This window comes from Narcine bancroftii, chromosome 5 (genome assembly GCF_036971445.1).
Source record: "Narcine bancroftii isolate sNarBan1 chromosome 5, sNarBan1.hap1, whole genome shotgun sequence".
NCBI classification, from domain to species: Eukaryota; Metazoa; Chordata; class Chondrichthyes; order Torpediniformes; family Narcinidae; genus Narcine; species Narcine bancroftii.
In genome coordinates, this window is record NC_091473.1 from 82,621,756 (window position 1) to 82,638,893 (window position 17,138).

The 17,138-nt window shown below is 41.3% G+C and overlaps 1 protein-coding gene across 3 annotated transcripts in view; it reads right to left on the bottom strand.

The window, feature by feature from the left end:
- Positions 1-4,560: 4,560 nt before the first annotated feature.
- LOC138763628 (doublesex- and mab-3-related transcription factor 1-like) overlaps positions 4,561-17,138 on the bottom strand; it is a 28,904-nt gene continuing 16,326 nt past the window's right edge. For all 3 annotated transcript variants that reach the window (XM_069938106.1, XM_069938107.1, XM_069938105.1), the window contains one exon: positions 4,561-5,394. In XM_069938106.1, the coding sequence (XP_069794207.1) occupies positions 5,321-5,394 (74 nt within the window). In that variant the 3' untranslated portion in view covers positions 4,561-5,320. The remainder of the gene's footprint in view (positions 5,395-17,138) is intronic.

Genomic DNA, 17,138 nt, shown 5'->3' on the forward strand with positions numbered 1-17,138 from the left:
AAGTCTGTTGCTTTGTTACAGTAATAAATAATATGTAATTTTTTAGAAAATCAAAATAATTACATTACTATTCCTTATTATTTTAATCTGCCTTTTTTTCTCCACCCTACACAGATTTGTCACTCTTTTATCCCAAAGATAGTGACATGATGTTGAGACCACCCAGAATCTTGCTAAATAATGCAAGCTGTGAAATTGTGAAATTCTTGCATTAAAACCAAGATGTAACTACATATTCCTTCATCTTGAAGAAGGGTTCACTGAAATGTAATTAGGAATATGAACTTCTGATTGTTTTCTTTTTGTTCTCTGCTAGGATCAAGACTAAAACCATACCTTCTAGTTGAGATCTGTTAATTCTGCATGGACTGGCTACAAAATCTGGGACTCTGGCTTGGTATCCTTGTAGTTGACTTAATAGCATCAATTCATAGAACTGTTGAGGAGTTTGTTGTATCAGATTCTTTTTTTTCCTTTTTCCTCAACAATATTGGATGCAGAATGACAAAACAGAAAGTGTCCTCATAAATGCATCCATAATGTGAAATTCAAATAACTATAGTTCTTTTTCAGAATCTAACAGTTAATGTTTAGAAATAAAATAAAAAATAGAATTTATTAAATCTGAGTCTGAAGAAACAGATGAAATTTGATCCTAGAAAAATAAAGATATATTCCAACTCCATTATCAGAAATTAACATCAACAAATAACTATAAGGACAAACAAAACACATTTTACCTTAAGGAAGACGTAAAATGAAGGAATGAAAGTCATTTCATGGTTGTACAAAAACTCTCATAGGAGCTCAGTTGTTGTATTGCCTTCTGCTTGGGAAAACCACACCTCAAGAAATATTTATTTGCTTGGGTGCGATCCACTTGAATCAAACTGGGACCAAAAGGAATAAAATATGAATATAGACCAGACGCGTTCTGTGAGTTTGGAGGATAAAGGGAAAATACAAATAAAATGTTGAAATCTGAAAGGATTTCATAGATAGAATCTATTTCCCCTAATGGAGGATGCCACAACAGCATTTAAGGTTAAATTTAGCCCATTCAGAGAGATTTATGAAGAACTGAATCATCATTTGTACCGAAATGCAGTATAGTAAATAGTTTAATTTTGGGTACCATCCAGGTAAATCAACTTATACACCAATAACAACAAATAACACAACAGTGTAGGATATAGTCTTATAGTAAGTCAAATAGTGAAAAACCAAAACCTTTTTAGGACATGTTAACTGTTCTTAAATCTGGAGATAAGCGTATTCAAACACATGTAGCTTCTGGCCAAGAAGAGACTAGAGAGTGGTTGAGGTGGAATAAAACCTTTAATATTAATGTTAGCAGCTCCTCTGAGGCTGCAGGAGGTACAGAGGAAGATGATGGGGGGAAGGTTGGTTTTTGTGATGGCCTATGCTGGTCTTGTAGTTAATTGCAGTATTGGGTAAATCGGTTCCTGTACCAAGCTATTATGCATTTTGCAGGAAACTATCTATGGTCTCTCTATAAAAGTTGATAAGAGACCTCAGGCACATGCCAAATTTCCTCAGGGATCTGAGAAAGTCCTTTTGTATACTTTATTGGTTGTAACATAAATGTGGTCAGACCAGGACAAGTTTTTAATATGTATGACTAAGAACTTGAAACTCAGCATGTGTGCTCCTCCTTTTTCTGATGGAGATGACTATTTATTCACAAAAAGTCTTGGAGAAATTTGGAAAGTGCTTCTCGTAAAATGCTATTGAGGCTAGAACAATTTAAAAATATATATATATACTGAAGTAGGTTCTTGCTCAGCAAATTACTACATTTAAGCATTACAGAAACAAAGTAAATAGATGATGTTAAAATAAAGATAACGTTTGATATAACAAAGAAGAGAAATTGGTTTAAGGGCTTGGATGAACCCTATTATTGTGACTTCTGCAGAAATATGAGCATGTATTTGGGCCTATATTCATTGACGTTTATGAGAATGAAACAATCTTTTAGATACATAAGATTTTGAGGGGAATAACAGGGAAGGTTTCACTAGTGGGAATATCTAGAGCCTGAAAGCATAATTTCATATTGAAGAATCCCTATATTACTCCAAGATGACCAAAGATCTGTGTTATCGAAGCAGCACATTTTTTGGCACAACTGCAACTATGAATAATTACATTTATTTCACATTATACATTTTGTTAATTAATTTATGCCAAATGTGTGTTTTATGTATCTGCGCAGCTGTAGCAAGCAAGAATATCATAGCATGTATACAGTATATGACAGTAAGCTCTCATCATTATGGGGGTGAGAAGGAATTTTTCTTTTCCCATATAGAAGATCATGAATGTTTGGAATACTCTACCCCAGAGAGCTATGGAAGCAGAGTTATTAAATGTATTCAGGGGTATGGGGAAGGAATGGAAAAGTAGTGTGGTCAAGATTGGATTAACCAGCAGCCCACTGACTGACTTAAGAGGCACATTGACCTACCCCTGCTTTCTTATAGAGTGTGAATAAGATTGGAATGGGGATTGAGAGTATTCTGAGTAAAAAAATAATGATCATTGTATAATAACATTTTAAGAAATGTTTTACAATCGTAATTTAAAAAAAAAAATTAGACATACAGCAAGGTAACAAGCCATTTTGGCCCACAAGTCAATGCCGCCCAATTACACCCAATTGACATACAATCCCTGGTACGTTTTGAAGGGTGGAAGGAAGCCGGGACCTCTGTGGAAAACCCCTGCAGACACAAGGAGAATGCACAAACACCTTACAAACAGCACGGGATCAAACCCCTGCCCCGGTTGGTGTAACAGCGTGGCACTAACTAATCTATTTTTTTGCAGCAATATTACCGTTTCTATGCTGCTCAACGTTACACAGCCATGGAGCACATAGAGCCGATGGGATGGGTTCATCTGAACCACCTCCAATTACCACTACTCTCTGCAGACCCATCAGCTCTACTTCTTTCCCATCTTACCACTAGCACAATTTCCATTCTAGTTGCGCTGGATATCCGAGAGGTTTCTTGCTGATACTTGCTCCATTTAATTTTAATGCTATGGTGTTCATTTCCAATTTTGAATGTTTGAAGCATTATTCATGTATTGGAATATTTCAAAACAGTGAGATCTTGCACTATGGTCACTTGCTGAACGTAACAGGTGGGTTGGTTTAGGCAATCTAACATATCCTGTCACTTTGGACTGAGCCATTCAAATATTAACTTTTGCTCTCACTGATCAGTGGGAAGTTTAAGAGTTAAAAAGGAAAATGGGAGATGTTGAGGTTATTGTCATTGTAGAAAGGAGTATTGGAATTGTGGAGATACAGGAGACAGTGGAGTTGGTCAGTATACTGCAAAGATGCAATGAGTAGAGTAGTATAAACAATGGAAATAGTTGTTTTAAAGATGACTAAACACATCAATGTCTGATCACACAGGGTTTGCAGACTGTCCTTGCAAAAAAAAGGACACCTTGCCTCAATAAACATTTTATAGAGAAATGTGAAATATATGAAGTTTAAACCCAATCTGAATAAGATCTCAAGGGAGCAATGTCAAGTTCTGTTTATGTTGGGTAGCTGTTGCTACAGGTACATATGCTTGAATGTTCATCAATGGAGAATAGTAAAATGAATTACTGAATCCAACTGTTCTATGCTGAAGTAATCCTGATGGTTGATTGATATTTTACCCTCTCCAACACCCATGATGACATTTTGTTTCTCTCTTCCATACCATATCCATAGTTCAATCAAGTGTCATTCTAAATTTATGGACAGCATCGAACAGTTCAGAATCTTGTCTGAAACCCCCCTTTTAATCTCTAGACTGCATTCATTTTTTTCTTATGTTGAGCTCTTTTACTCTCTCCTAATACCTTTTACAGTCAGAGATGACCTTTACATGTATTCACCTTGATAATTCTCGACTTAACTCTTAAAATCTGCTTACAAGCCAGTGCATATTGTCATTTACTTTGGGTTGAGAGTAGTTGGCATGTCTGTACACTTAGCATTTCCATTTTGTATCCCATATCATACTTTAATCAGTTCAATCGAGGAGTCCACTGTCAAACAAAGCCAGAAGTATTACCCCTGCCCTTCCCTTGTGTTGCGGATCAGCCAACTGTGAGCCTGAAGTATTTTCTGATTTTATTGGTGACAACCATGCTACATCATAAGAGATCCAATACATTGTAATGGAAAAATTCAAATAGTGTATACAGATGTTCATGCAATCACTATTACTAAAGGCATTTTGAAGCAGTGTCCCAAGAAAAAAAAACATACTTCTTTTGACTACATATTCACTCAGTGCCCTCGTTAAAGGACAAGGTCATTCATAAAACTTCATATATTGATAAGAGTGCACTCAGTTTCCATTCCCAGATGATCTGTGGCTGGTTTTACTGTGGAGGAGTAATAAAGGAGCTCACAATAAAAGAGTTAGAGCTAATATTGAATGGAAACATTTTTCACATTGAGATAAAATAATGCAATTTTCTTGGCTACTCTGGGAGCTTGTGTCAGTCACTGGCCAAGCGTTTCAAAGCACTTACTGTTTATTGACATATTAATTACTGATTATGGCACAATATGCCACAAATCACAACCACTAGGTTCGTTCCAAGCAAACTGCAAAGTGAACCAGAAAGAAATAAAATCAATCCTGTGGAAAATTCAATTCAGTCTATACTTGACGAACTGCATGTTGGTGCAGAGAAACTGGTTGTAAATTTCTTTGATATATCCATTTAGATCATCCAGGATTCTTTGTATAAAACAATACATCATAACTGTAATACTACAAGGCTACATAAGTTCGGTAAAAGTCAATCAAGCGTGAAATTGCTAGGTATGGCTTTACCATGAATGATGACCAAATTATTGATTAGGAGCGGCAATCATTTTGTTCTTTTGACAAAAGCAATTGAGATGATGCGGACAGCTTCCTTGTTATTTGAAGGGTTACTTTTGAGTAATGTCAAGGAAAATTATTTAACACAACACCAAGTTATCAGGGAAGAATTTGAAAGCCGAACTTTGTAGTAGGTTAAGGGGAAGTCCTTTCAAGCTTCAACCACCCCTGCTCAAAACCACAGACACAAAATATCAACAATCTTGTCACCTTGTGTTTCACTCATTCCAAGATTCATTTAAGAAACAGCAATTGCAGGCGTACATTGTTGGTGTAGTAAATAGTTAAAAGATGTTCTCTTTTTAACAGGCAAAGTTACAGAAAAAAAACAACTGAAATTAAACCAGGAATGAGATTTGTTCTCCAGTTTGCTTAATTGACAGCTATCAGTTGCTTTCTTGGGAAGAACTTTGACTTCCTAGGCAGATCATTCCTGAGTCTTGAGTGTTAGTGGCTGACTCTGGAATCAAGGTACAACATGCTGTAATTATGTGGCCAGCCCTCTGGTATATTTCCACACTATATCCTCAATAACTTTTAAATTTGTACTCAAATGATTCAACCAGTGGATGAGAGGGGGGGGGATGGGGGGGTGGCTTGGGAGGAGGGAGGGGGGAGGGAGAAAAAGTCACTGTAAATGTGTGGAAAAGAAAAAGTGTATATCATGGCTATTGTGATTTATGGTGTGAAAAATAAAAAATTTAAAAAAAAAAAAAAAAATGATTCAACCAGCACTCTCCTATGTGCTTTTTTGTGCTGGCTTCTTTTGTAATGCTAATTCTTGAAGGATATCTGTCTCTACGGAGTACACATTTCAATCAGTGCCCTTTTCAGGATACATTTTATTTAATCACTTTGGTTTAGCCACTCGAAAGATTTTATCTTTTTGGTACTGTATTAGTAAATCAATTAAGTAATTGCTTTTCCAAGTGACTTCCCATCGGTTGTAATATCAAAGTGAAACAACTCATTCGCTGCTGTGAGATTTGTATGGGATCTGGGCTTTCAAGCATTGTGTGTATAGGGGGAGGCTATGGGTTGGTGAAGGGAGAAAGAGAGTATTTTTAGAGCTTGGTTAGCAGAATTTAAATTATAAAATGAATAATTTAATTTGAACTACATTTCTACTTTGCATTAATTTCAATAAGGCAGCTACCAGTGTCTATAATAACTACAATATAATAGCAGCAATTACTATATGAATGGTCCGTTAAAAGTTAGATAGTTTGGGGGTTAAGTGGATAAGATGTGAAGCCAGGATATTAGTGTTTAGTACAAATTTATATAGCTTGTGAATTTACTTCATCCATATAAGGAGGCTGCACCTTAACAAGGGTTCATTTGCACCCTCACGATCATTACAAAATCTGAACAGGATATAAAATGGCCAGCACACTACCAAGATCAAGAATGCCATAGCCTTCATTGTCACTACCTAGGCCCAGTCACCTCACCAAAGTATCTGAAATATAAAAAGCACAAGGATTATGGTAAAGGGAGGTACAGGTAACTGGTTATTTTGGCACCTTCTGCAACTTCCAAATCAGGGGAGATTAGGAAGAGTGATTTGAGAGAGATAGTAGATGTATCAAAATGATCTCCAATTATATCTGAGTGTTTCATGGTCATTAAATCTCCTGTTCCCTCAACAATAGTGGTTACCACCTTCTCTTCAAGCCTGCTTAACCACTATCTGCTACTGATGCCACCAATTGTGTGCTACCTTCACCAGGAAGAAAGCAGGAAGACCACTAATGACGACACCATGATATGCCTGTGGATCTGCATGCAACAGAGTGTGTAAGTTGTATATTTGAGGTTTTCAGTATCGGTACTATTTGATGAGGGCAAATAAACATTAGGTAAGTTACTGCTGATCTTGCATAGAGGAATGCATAAGGTCAGGGAGCTGTTATGGTGATATCTTATTTCACTGTATTTTTACTGACCTTAACTATGTATGTGAGGTTATAAAATTTTCTGGAAACCTGCATTCATGTTCTTGGTGCTTCACAACTGGCATTTACTTGAGTGTGAACTCTTTCTACTGCCCTACGATCAGATGGGTTCTGTGGTGCCTGAACCTACAAGATCAGTGATATCTTTGTCCATCAAGATATCCAGGTGTAAAAATAATAGTTCAATGTCCAAGGTTCCCTTTATTGTTATGTAATAATATATTAAAAATGTAACATACATAATATACTTCAGCTTTGTCTGCTGTAAAACAAACAAAGAGGCGCCATGAGAATTGCCCTGCACTCCTAGCAATAGAACATGTACAACACAGTACAGGCCCTTCAACAACATGGTTGGCATAGTAGTTAGTGTGGTGCGCTATGGTGCAGCAAGCAGACATAAAGCACAGAAGGACAGTACTACAGGCTTTAATCCACTTAAAGTCTTGTACACCAGTTTCAGTCTCAATGGTTCCATGTGTGACTGGCCTGGGAGGGGCTGGCTCAAGGTCTTTTTCCAGTTTGGTTGATTGACAGCCTCCCTGGTGGTCTTCCTGCAGGTGCAAAGGTTGCCCCCTGCAGTAGGCTGGTGGTTGTATCACCACATTCACCCACTTCTTAAAATAAGTCCAGGGGTGGGTGGGGGGGAATTGCAGAATGTTGCCGGGTTTTATCTTACAAGTTCAGTCAGTCCCGGCAGCCTTCTGTGCCTCTGACACCGTCACAGGGTCAGCTCCTGGTCAAAGGTCAGCGAAGGCGGGATTGCATGAGGGTCGGTTGGGCCTAGAGTGGCCGGGGTGGGCGATGGTGTGGTGTCTAGCATCAAGGAGGTGGCTGGGCGGGTCTGGTCAATGAGGAGTGGGGCCCTCTGGAGAGGTGGAGGAAGGAGGTCGGGACCTGGTGAATCCTGAGTGGGTCAAGGGTACCAGTGCTGGAGAGGTTGGACAGGGTACTCGTGGTATTGCGGGGCTGGAGCCCCTGCTGGTGCCAGATCCCTTGACATAGGTGTAGTTCAGGTTCGAATGGAGAAGGAGCACCTGCTCGACCAAGGGATCGGACGTGGGAGAGAGACACCAGGCACTGATTTCTTCGGAAAGGACAAAAGGTGCTCATGATGGGTCTGAATGGTAGCCATGCACAAGAGCAACCATATGGCATAGAGTGCCTCAGGAAGGGCCTCTTGCCAGTAGTCAATGGACCAGCCTTTGGACCTCAGGGCCAAGAGGACTGGCTTCCAGATTACCCCATCTTCAGGCTCCACCTACCCGTTGCCGCTGGGGTTTTAGCTAGTCGTGCAACTAGCTGCAATGCCTCACGCTATCAAGTACAGGCACAGCTCCTCACTCATTAAGCAGTCACTGTGAATGAATGCCAGGTATCTGAATATGGTGAAGATCTGCGTCAATGCCCAGATAACTGTGGAAGTGACAGAGCAAGGGATGGAGATGGAGAAGGGAAAATGGGAATATTTGTCTACGACTGAGAGGAAGAAGACAATCTTGTTCATGGAAAGCAGGGGGCCCTTGAAGTCAAAGCTGAGCCACTCAAAGGGCCAAGTGGCCTTGATGACATGGACCTGTGGTAGGTGGAAAAAGTGCGGTTTGCACTCTGCACAGTCTCTGCATGACTCGGTCATGGTCCGTACTTTTTGGATGGTGAAGAGGAGATTCTGGGACTTAATGAAGTGATACAGGTGCGTGACGCCCGAGTGACAAAGCATGTGGTGCAGCTCCTGCAATTAGTTGGACTGCAAGCTGGCGCAGGTCCGAGACAGGGCATCGGAGAGTCGTTGAACTTCCCTGGTCTGTTCTAGATGTCATAGCTGAGCGTGGTCAGCTCAACGCTTCAGCGCAAGATCTTATCATTCTTGATCTTGCCCTTGTGGGTAGTGCTGAACAAGAAGGCCACGGGTCACCCCCCCTTAATTGAGGGTGGCCGCGAGGGCAATGTCAGAGGCATCGCACTCCACCTGGAATGAGCTGTTCTTGTCCACGGCCCACATTGTGGCATTTGTGTTATCATGTCTGATATGAGCGAAAGCTGCTTGCGCCTCGGGAGAAGGGGAAAAGTGGTAGCTTGGGCCAGTGGGCAGACCTTGTCTGAAAAGTGGGGGGCCCACTGAAAGTAATGGGAGAAGAGCCCCAGGCACCTGCAGAGGACCTTGAGCGTGTGAGGGAGGAGTAGTTCCATGAAGGGGCGGATGCATTTGGGGTTTGGGGCCAATGACACCATGTTCCACAATGTACCCTTGGATGATGAGGCAGGAGGTGTTGTACACACCTTTGTTTTAAGTGAGGTTCAGCTCCTCAGCCATCCAGAGAAATCTCTCCAGGTTGTCGTTATAATCCTGCTGGTCATGGCCACAGATGGTGACATTGTCCAAGTACGGGAAGGTCGCCCTTAGGTTGTGTTGGTCTATCATGCGGTCCATCTCCCACTGGAAGACAGAGACCTGTTAGTAACCTCAAGGGGAACCTAATGGAACTGGTAGAGGTGACCGGCTGCCTCAGAGGTTTATCTCAGGCGTGGATGGGGTGCTGGTGGTCGGCTGACTTCAGGTCAATCATTGAGAAGATCTTATAGCAGGCTACCTTGTTAACCATATCAGCTATTCTAGGAAGAAGATAGGCATCCAGCTGGGTGTACCAGTTGATGGCCTGGCTATAGTCGATGACCATCCTTGGTTTGCTGCCCCCTTTTACCACCAGGACCTAGGCACTATGATACCTTTTGCCAGAAGACGCCTCATCTCTGTCTTGATGAAGGTCCTGTCAGCCATCCAATAGCGCCTGCTCTTGGCAGCTATGAGCTTGCAGTCTGGTGTTAGGTAATTGAAGAGGGATCGAGGGAGGATCCACAGTGTGGGGAGGCTGCAGATGGACTGGGGGCAGTTGCTGGGTTTTGTGCTGTGGATGGTGAACAGGGGGAGTGTGCCATTGAAGGCAAGGGTGAGGCTTTGGAGGTGGCACTGGAAGTCCAGTCCTGATGACCTAGGCACCGAGCTTGGGTATGATCAGGAGCCTGAACCTTTAATACGTTTCACCACCTACTGTCAAATCTGTTGAGCAGTGCCCGAATGCTGTGATAGAGGGTTCCTGGGCAGCCAAGGTGATAGAGAAGTTCGTGGAGCAATCCTTTAATTTCAGCATCCGGACTATGTTCAGGTGCACAAAGCTCTCAGTATTGCTGCTATCAAACAGGCATTTTGTTACCTTCCCGTTGACAGCGATGTCCATCATTGAGCACCTCAGTCTATGGGGAATGTCCTCTGTTAATGTGGTGGATGATAGGACCATCTTGGGGTCTGAGTCGCTGCTCCCCAATGGTTGTGACGAGCAGTGGCCAGCAGCTTCCTTCTGTATACGCACATGTTGACCACGTCGTCCTGTCTGTGAGGTGAGCAAGTTGCGGTGGTTTTGGGCTGTGGTAAATCTATGTTGAGCTGTCAGTCTCTCACTGTGCCAAACCCTGCTTTACTGACATTGGACGTGTATTATCTCTACCACTTAAGACACTCCCCTTGGATATAACTGTGTATGCACCCATTGTCTTTCATTATTGTACCATTAGTTTCTGCTAATAAAAGCCATGATTACTGCATGACTATGCCGCCTTCATCTATTTAATTAACTGGCACTTCAGGGGCCGGCTGGCCCATGATGGCAGTGCCCAGTGGATGCACATTACTTCAGAACAGTCAGGTGACCCAGCCGTAAGTGAAACCAGAAGCGACATCATTGTTGCTGGCAGATGTGACGTCTTTGGTGTAGGCAGAGGAAGATGGCGGTGCCCAAGGTGAGCACACTGCGGTGGTCCAAGTGGATAGCCGAACTGAAAGTGACGCCGGCATGGCGGACGGAAGTGGCAGGCTGAGAAATGGCATTTCCCGGTCCTCACATGTGGCAGCTTTCAGGAAGGCTCTCTGTTGTTCGTGGAGGGCAGCAGCTCTCCTGGCAGGTCTGGAAAGGCACACCTTAGCAAAGTGGCCTTTCTTACTGCATCGGGAGCAATGCGAGTTCCTTGCCGGACAGCCCTTTTGGGAGCACCTGTCTGATCCACACCAGGACCCTCAATACTTACAGCAGCAGGCTGCATCAGCGGCAGTGATCATTTCCTCCCCATAGGGCCCTTCATCAATGGCGGTCATCGGCATCAACCAGGCAGGAGGTTGGGGGAGTCGGTCCTTGAATACCTCCATATGATGGGCTGCAACCTCCAGACAGAGGACTACCTCCATTCTTTGGTCAGGCATGGACAATCCCCCCAGATAGGTGTCTGCTGTCTCACCTGGCTGATGCACCCTGATGCTGAGCAGGTACCGGGTGAAGAGCACATTCATTGGGGGTCTGTATTGTTATCGCAGGCTCATAGTTGATCAGTCTCTGATGGCTTGGAAAGCACAAGGGCCCAATTTAGTGCGGAGTACTATGAGGTGTTTTTAGTTCATGTTAATTACCTCAGCCTGCATCTGGATGATCGCCTCAATTGCATTCTTCCAGATTTCCGATGGTGAGGAACTTCCTGCAGGTACAAAGGTCGTCCCCTGCAGTAGGCTAGTGGTTGTATCACCACAGTTAGCACAATATCTTTACAGTGCTAGGGATTGGGATTAGGGTTCAAATCCTGCGCTGTCTGTAAGGAGATTGTACATTTTCCCAGTGTCTGCATGAGTTTTCTTTGAGGGCTCCGGTTTCCTCTCATTATTTGAAACGTACTGGGGTTGTAGGTTAATTAGGTGTAAATTGGGCAGCATGGACTTGTGGGCCAAAATGGCTTGTTAACATGCTGTATGTTTAAATTTAAATATGTTGTGCCAACCTACATACTCCTACCAAAAAAAATGAAACAGTTCCAACCTCATAAACCTCTATGTTTCTTCCCTCCATGTGCCTCCATGAATCTCTTAAATGCCCCTAATGTTTCAGCCTCTACCACTATCCCTGGGCACAAGATTCCAGGAACCCACAACCCTCTATGTAAAAAAAGCTTACCCCTGATTACCGATACTGAAAACCTCTAATATACAGCTTACAGATCTACAGCATATCGTGGTGATGTCATTAGTGGTCTTCCTGCTTTTACCCCTGGGAAAAAGGCACTGACCTCTCAGAATCTTGTAGGCATAGATAAGGTGGACAGCCAGCGCCTTTTTCCCAGGGCAGAAATAGCAAACACCAGAGGACATCTGGTACAAAGTGAAGGGAAGGAAGCTTAGGGGAGAGTCCCTTCAGTCACAGAATGTCCGTGGTTTCACCTCCAGAACTTCCACAGCCCCTGCAGCCCTTGGCATCATCATGGCTTCCACTAAAATACTTAAAGCTTTGAACGGCTTGCAACTGCTGGCATGAGACGTGCAACAGAGGCTTTAATGGGTAATTACTCTAGCAATGGACTGAATGCTGTCTGGTTACTATTGAATGTTTGCTGCAAAACAATGAATTTCATGACAATAAATTTAGATTCGGACCACAATTATAATGATTGAATGTGAGGACATAGTTTTGTTTTGCATTGAACAAAGGTTAATCCTTCATTACAATCCCTGCACTAAACTCCAACAATCCAGTTTAGCCTCCAAACTACCTAACAACAAATTGAATTAAACTGCTGGCTTTAATAAATATGTTTGTGAAGTCTGTGGGGGTTGGGGGGGGGGAATTTAATTGAGGTATTCAAAGTAATGACTAGTTTAGACAAGCAAATGATAAATCGGACATATTAATTACCAATAATTTATTATCTATGCAAATATAATCAATCAATGCCTTCAAAGGGGAATTGGAGAGACTTGAAAGATCAATTTGTGAGTGTGGGGAGAGTACTAAAATAGGATGGTCAGGGTTGCTCTACTAGAAGACAGCCTAGTCTTCATGGATTTCATTTTTCACATACAATCATGAAAAATTTTTCTTGTGAGATGCAACAGAGATTCAATCTCTGAAAAGATTAAAGTTCAAAAACTGTTGTCAAATATGGCTAAACCTTTATACAATTGTTCACATGGTTATCTGGCTTTTAAAGTGTCTAAACAAACCACTTTTGAGAAACTGGCATGAAATGAGGGGGAGGGTGGGGTGGCTTAAAGTTCTGTGTTGTGAAGGTGTTGGGGCCTGCTGCCAACTCAGTAGACTGGGCAAATACACCAATGCTTCCACTCATGGGTATCATCAAGAGATTTTGCTAGAAAATACCCATGTGGGGATACTGGTTCAGCAGAGGATGATGGGTAAGATGCATCATGTGATTCATCTCTGCAGTTTACTATTTTGTCAACTCTCAATCTAGGATTACATGTTATCAAACTGCAGACAGCCTGGGGATTGTACCTCATTAAAAATCAGTCCTCTCAGGAGGTGGTGGGAGAACAATAGAATCAAAACTCTTTTCTCTTAAAAACCACAGCCATTACACAACAAATTAAAGTCTATCAGGAACAAAGATAAGTCAACCTGCCTGACACTTGATATCAGAAATATGAAAATAAAAACAAGCTTCCACCAATCACACAGTTGATCTGTTTCTCACACTCCACTTTTTTTTAATAATATCATCTATGGCTAACCTTGAACTATCTACACCCAGTGTTATACACTACCTGATTTAACAAACCTTTCAAAGCCAGGGCATGCATGAGAGAAACATCCCATTAATATAGGCTGACATTAAATTTATAAATCTTGCAGAAAGTCATTGTTTCCATAGGTCACCAGTGAATAAACTTTACCTTCCTTTAAATATGATCTATCAACTTTAAAAGAGTAAAATAAAAGAATAGCAAGCTTTTGTTTGGTTTAAAATTATCATTTTAAAATGTCTAATGAAAGAAACAAAATCTATCTTGACAGGAAAATACCATCTTTTTGTTTTTTTTACTGTGTGACACAATAAGGGCGTTGATATATTGGATTCTTTTCCTCTCTAATATAGCCCTCCACTCACATGCTCTCTGTGGTATATTGTTAACTCCCTGTCACTGCTTGCTGTTTGCAAAATCTTTAAACTTCATGACCCTCCACCGTAGGACTATCTCATTCAGAGAAGCTATGTCTCTTCACAGGTCCTCAAACCCACATTTGCCATTTATCAACTTTCCCGGTATTCTATCTTAGCTCTGCCTATGTCACTACTTTAACACACACACATGCCCCCACGCCATCTCTTTTTGTGAAATGAATTGGGACTTGTTGAGTTAAAAATATCACATGAATAAAAATTATTGTGAGTATTTCCCTGTAAAATGTTCTATCTGTAAATCAGGCTGTTATTCAAATAGTGAAAAATTGCAGCAGGATGTTGTGCAGAGAAAGACCTGAGAGTGCTTGTTCATGAATGACAAAAACTTAGTTTGCACGTGCAGCAGGTAATCAGTAAGACAAATGGGATGTTGGCCTTCACTGCCAGAGGAATTGAACTTACAAACGGGGTGGGGTGGGTGGGGGAGTGTTCTGCTCCAACTTTACAGAGGACCTGTGAGGGTAGACCTGGAGTACTACATACATCTCTGGTCTCCCTACTTGAAAAATGATAAAAGCTTTGGAGGTGGAGTGGAAGAGGTTCACCAAGTTGATTCCAGAAATGAGTGAGTTAGCTTATGAGGAAGGATGGAGTTGCCTGGGGGTATACTCATTATAGCTGAGAAAAATGAAGGGGAAATCTTGGGGAACACTATAAAATTATGAAAGAATGTCTCAGTAAATGTATTTAAGACACAAATAGACAGATTTTTGAATAATAGAGAAATTAGCATTAGGAGAAAGAGTGGGTCTGAGTCCATGGCCGGATCAGCCATGATTTTACTGAATGGAGGAGCAGGGTTGGTGGACCAGATGACCTCCTTTTGCTCATCTTTCTTATGTTTTTATGTAACACCCCAAGCATGAATAATGTTGGAAGTTGTTCCAAGAACAAGACAGAGTTGATTTCTGTTCATGCTAGTTATTATGATATTATATGCCTATTTATGTCTAAAATTTCTATTTATAAATATACTTATATTCAGTTCCACAGTGTGGAGTTTGGTGGCATGCTCATTACTGTACACAGCGTAGGTCCTGACCGAACTGTAAACTGCAGCTGTTCCCAACCCATACTTAGCTATCCAAATCTCAATTTTCCAACAAAATCACTTCTGAGAAACAATGAGTGCAAACATTGGTACTTCTTTGTCCAAAATGATTGATACTAAAAGTTTGACTTCAGAAATTAAAAAAAGCAATCCTCAAAAAATCTTCCATCAAACTAGTTCTTTAATGCTGTGTTTTTCACAGAAGTAAAACCCCAGTATTTGGAATTTAAGCAACCAACAGCCTCAAGCAATTAGCAAAAAAAAAATCAAGGAAAATACATGTAAAAAAACAAAATACGTAAAATACGTAAGTTTAAAATTGTAAAAGTAAATGTTCTCTGAAGTAACACATAAACCGTTGGAGAAGATGGGAGCAAATATTCATCCAGCTTAGTGTCTGATCATAGCAGCTATTTGAATCTGAAACTGCAAGAGCGTGCCTAGGATAAAGAGCTGGTTGATGCCGCTTGCTGTTGGGGTGACTCTTGTTAGGTCTGCTTTGTTCATGAATGAGTGAGACAAACACCAGACTGAGTCGAAATCAGGGTTCTTTGTTCTTTATTACCGGATTGTAACACTTGCGACTAACCATGTTAGTCGGAGAATGCATTCTGCCGTTATCAGCAAAATGGTGATTTTTTATACCCTTGGATATGTGCTTAGAACATCATCATATCATTACTTGTCCAATGACTAAAACTGTTGCTATCCTTTCCCTGCTAGCTTCCTGCCTCTCAATCCATCAATGTCTCTCTTATCTTGTAAGTACAAGGATGCATTCACATCTTGTTACAGCCCTGTACATTCCCATCTCATGATGTTTTACCTAACAGGAGTACAAGGACACCTCCCCTTCTTGTTACAGCCCTGTACAGGGTAACTCCTTACACATTCCCATCTCATGATGTTTTACCTTACACTCTCAATAAACACACCACCATCTAAGATTCCCTGCTTAGTAAGAGGTGTATTGGCCAGAGGCTTTATCTGTGTACTTAGGGGAGGGGTTAATTATCTACAATGTTATTGTTCATCTTTTGGGACGCTCAGTGGAGGGGAAGGAACCTGCAGATACAGCAATGGTTAAATGTTTTCAAAGAATGTTACTAAAAATAAAGTAAAATGCTTTAAGGTGCAAGTACAGAATATAAATATTGTCTTTTAAACTGTTTATTCTTAATGTGGGTGTATTAGCTAAACATTGTCAGTAAGCAACTGGAAAATACATTTATCCAGCATCTACCAATCTACCAGGGGTTTTACTGTATTTTCTTTGGAAACTACTGATCTCCATTTGGCTCATCAGTTAAGTGAAGTGAGAGTCTAACACCAATGCATTAAGGTTGGGAAACCCCTTCTCAGTCAGCTGATCTTCAAAGGAGAATTGCCTTGGTATCCCTGGGTAAGGGAAAGGACAAAAAAAAGTCCTTGTTCCTGATCTCGATGTTGTGAACTTCTTCAGAAACTGTACAGGTTATTATGGTACCCTAACATTTGAATGGTCTGTTTATACTCAATAACTGCCCTTGAAAGTCCAAACCAATCACTTGTTGAGACCATGCAGCACCTGGCATCCACATGAAGCATGCCTGATTCACCATGAGGAAAACAAGGTAGGAGAGCATGGGGTGGGGGGGTGGGGAAATACAATAAAAACCCATTAGCTGACACCTACAGGGATTGAGGATGCCGGAAATGCAAATTTTCCGCTGACTGAGACTCGCTCTTACAAAGCCAATTTACAATGCTAAACTAATGCACCTGAATTAAGAATGCACTGTTTAAAAGACAAAAGGCAGTGCAAAATATAAAGTAATTTTTAAAAAAAAATCAGTATTGTAGTCTTTAATTATGTAAAGTTCACTTTAATCAGGTAATTCCCATTTAAATTTGAACCCCAGTTGCTGGCGCTGTAACAGCATTGCACTAATCGCTACGCTATCTGGCTGCTGTCATAATTAACACCCTTCCCCCACCCCCCACCACCAAGTTTACAGATAAAGCCTCCATAATATACCTAATGCTAATAATGGGCTCTTACCGGACAGGGATAGGGAAACAGTGCAGCGAGTGGCATCGACCAACTCTTCATTCTGGGCAACACCATTTTATTCAACACAACTGTGTTGAAACTTTATTCAAATAGTTGCAGTAGGTGGGACACGGCCAGGGCGCTCCGCT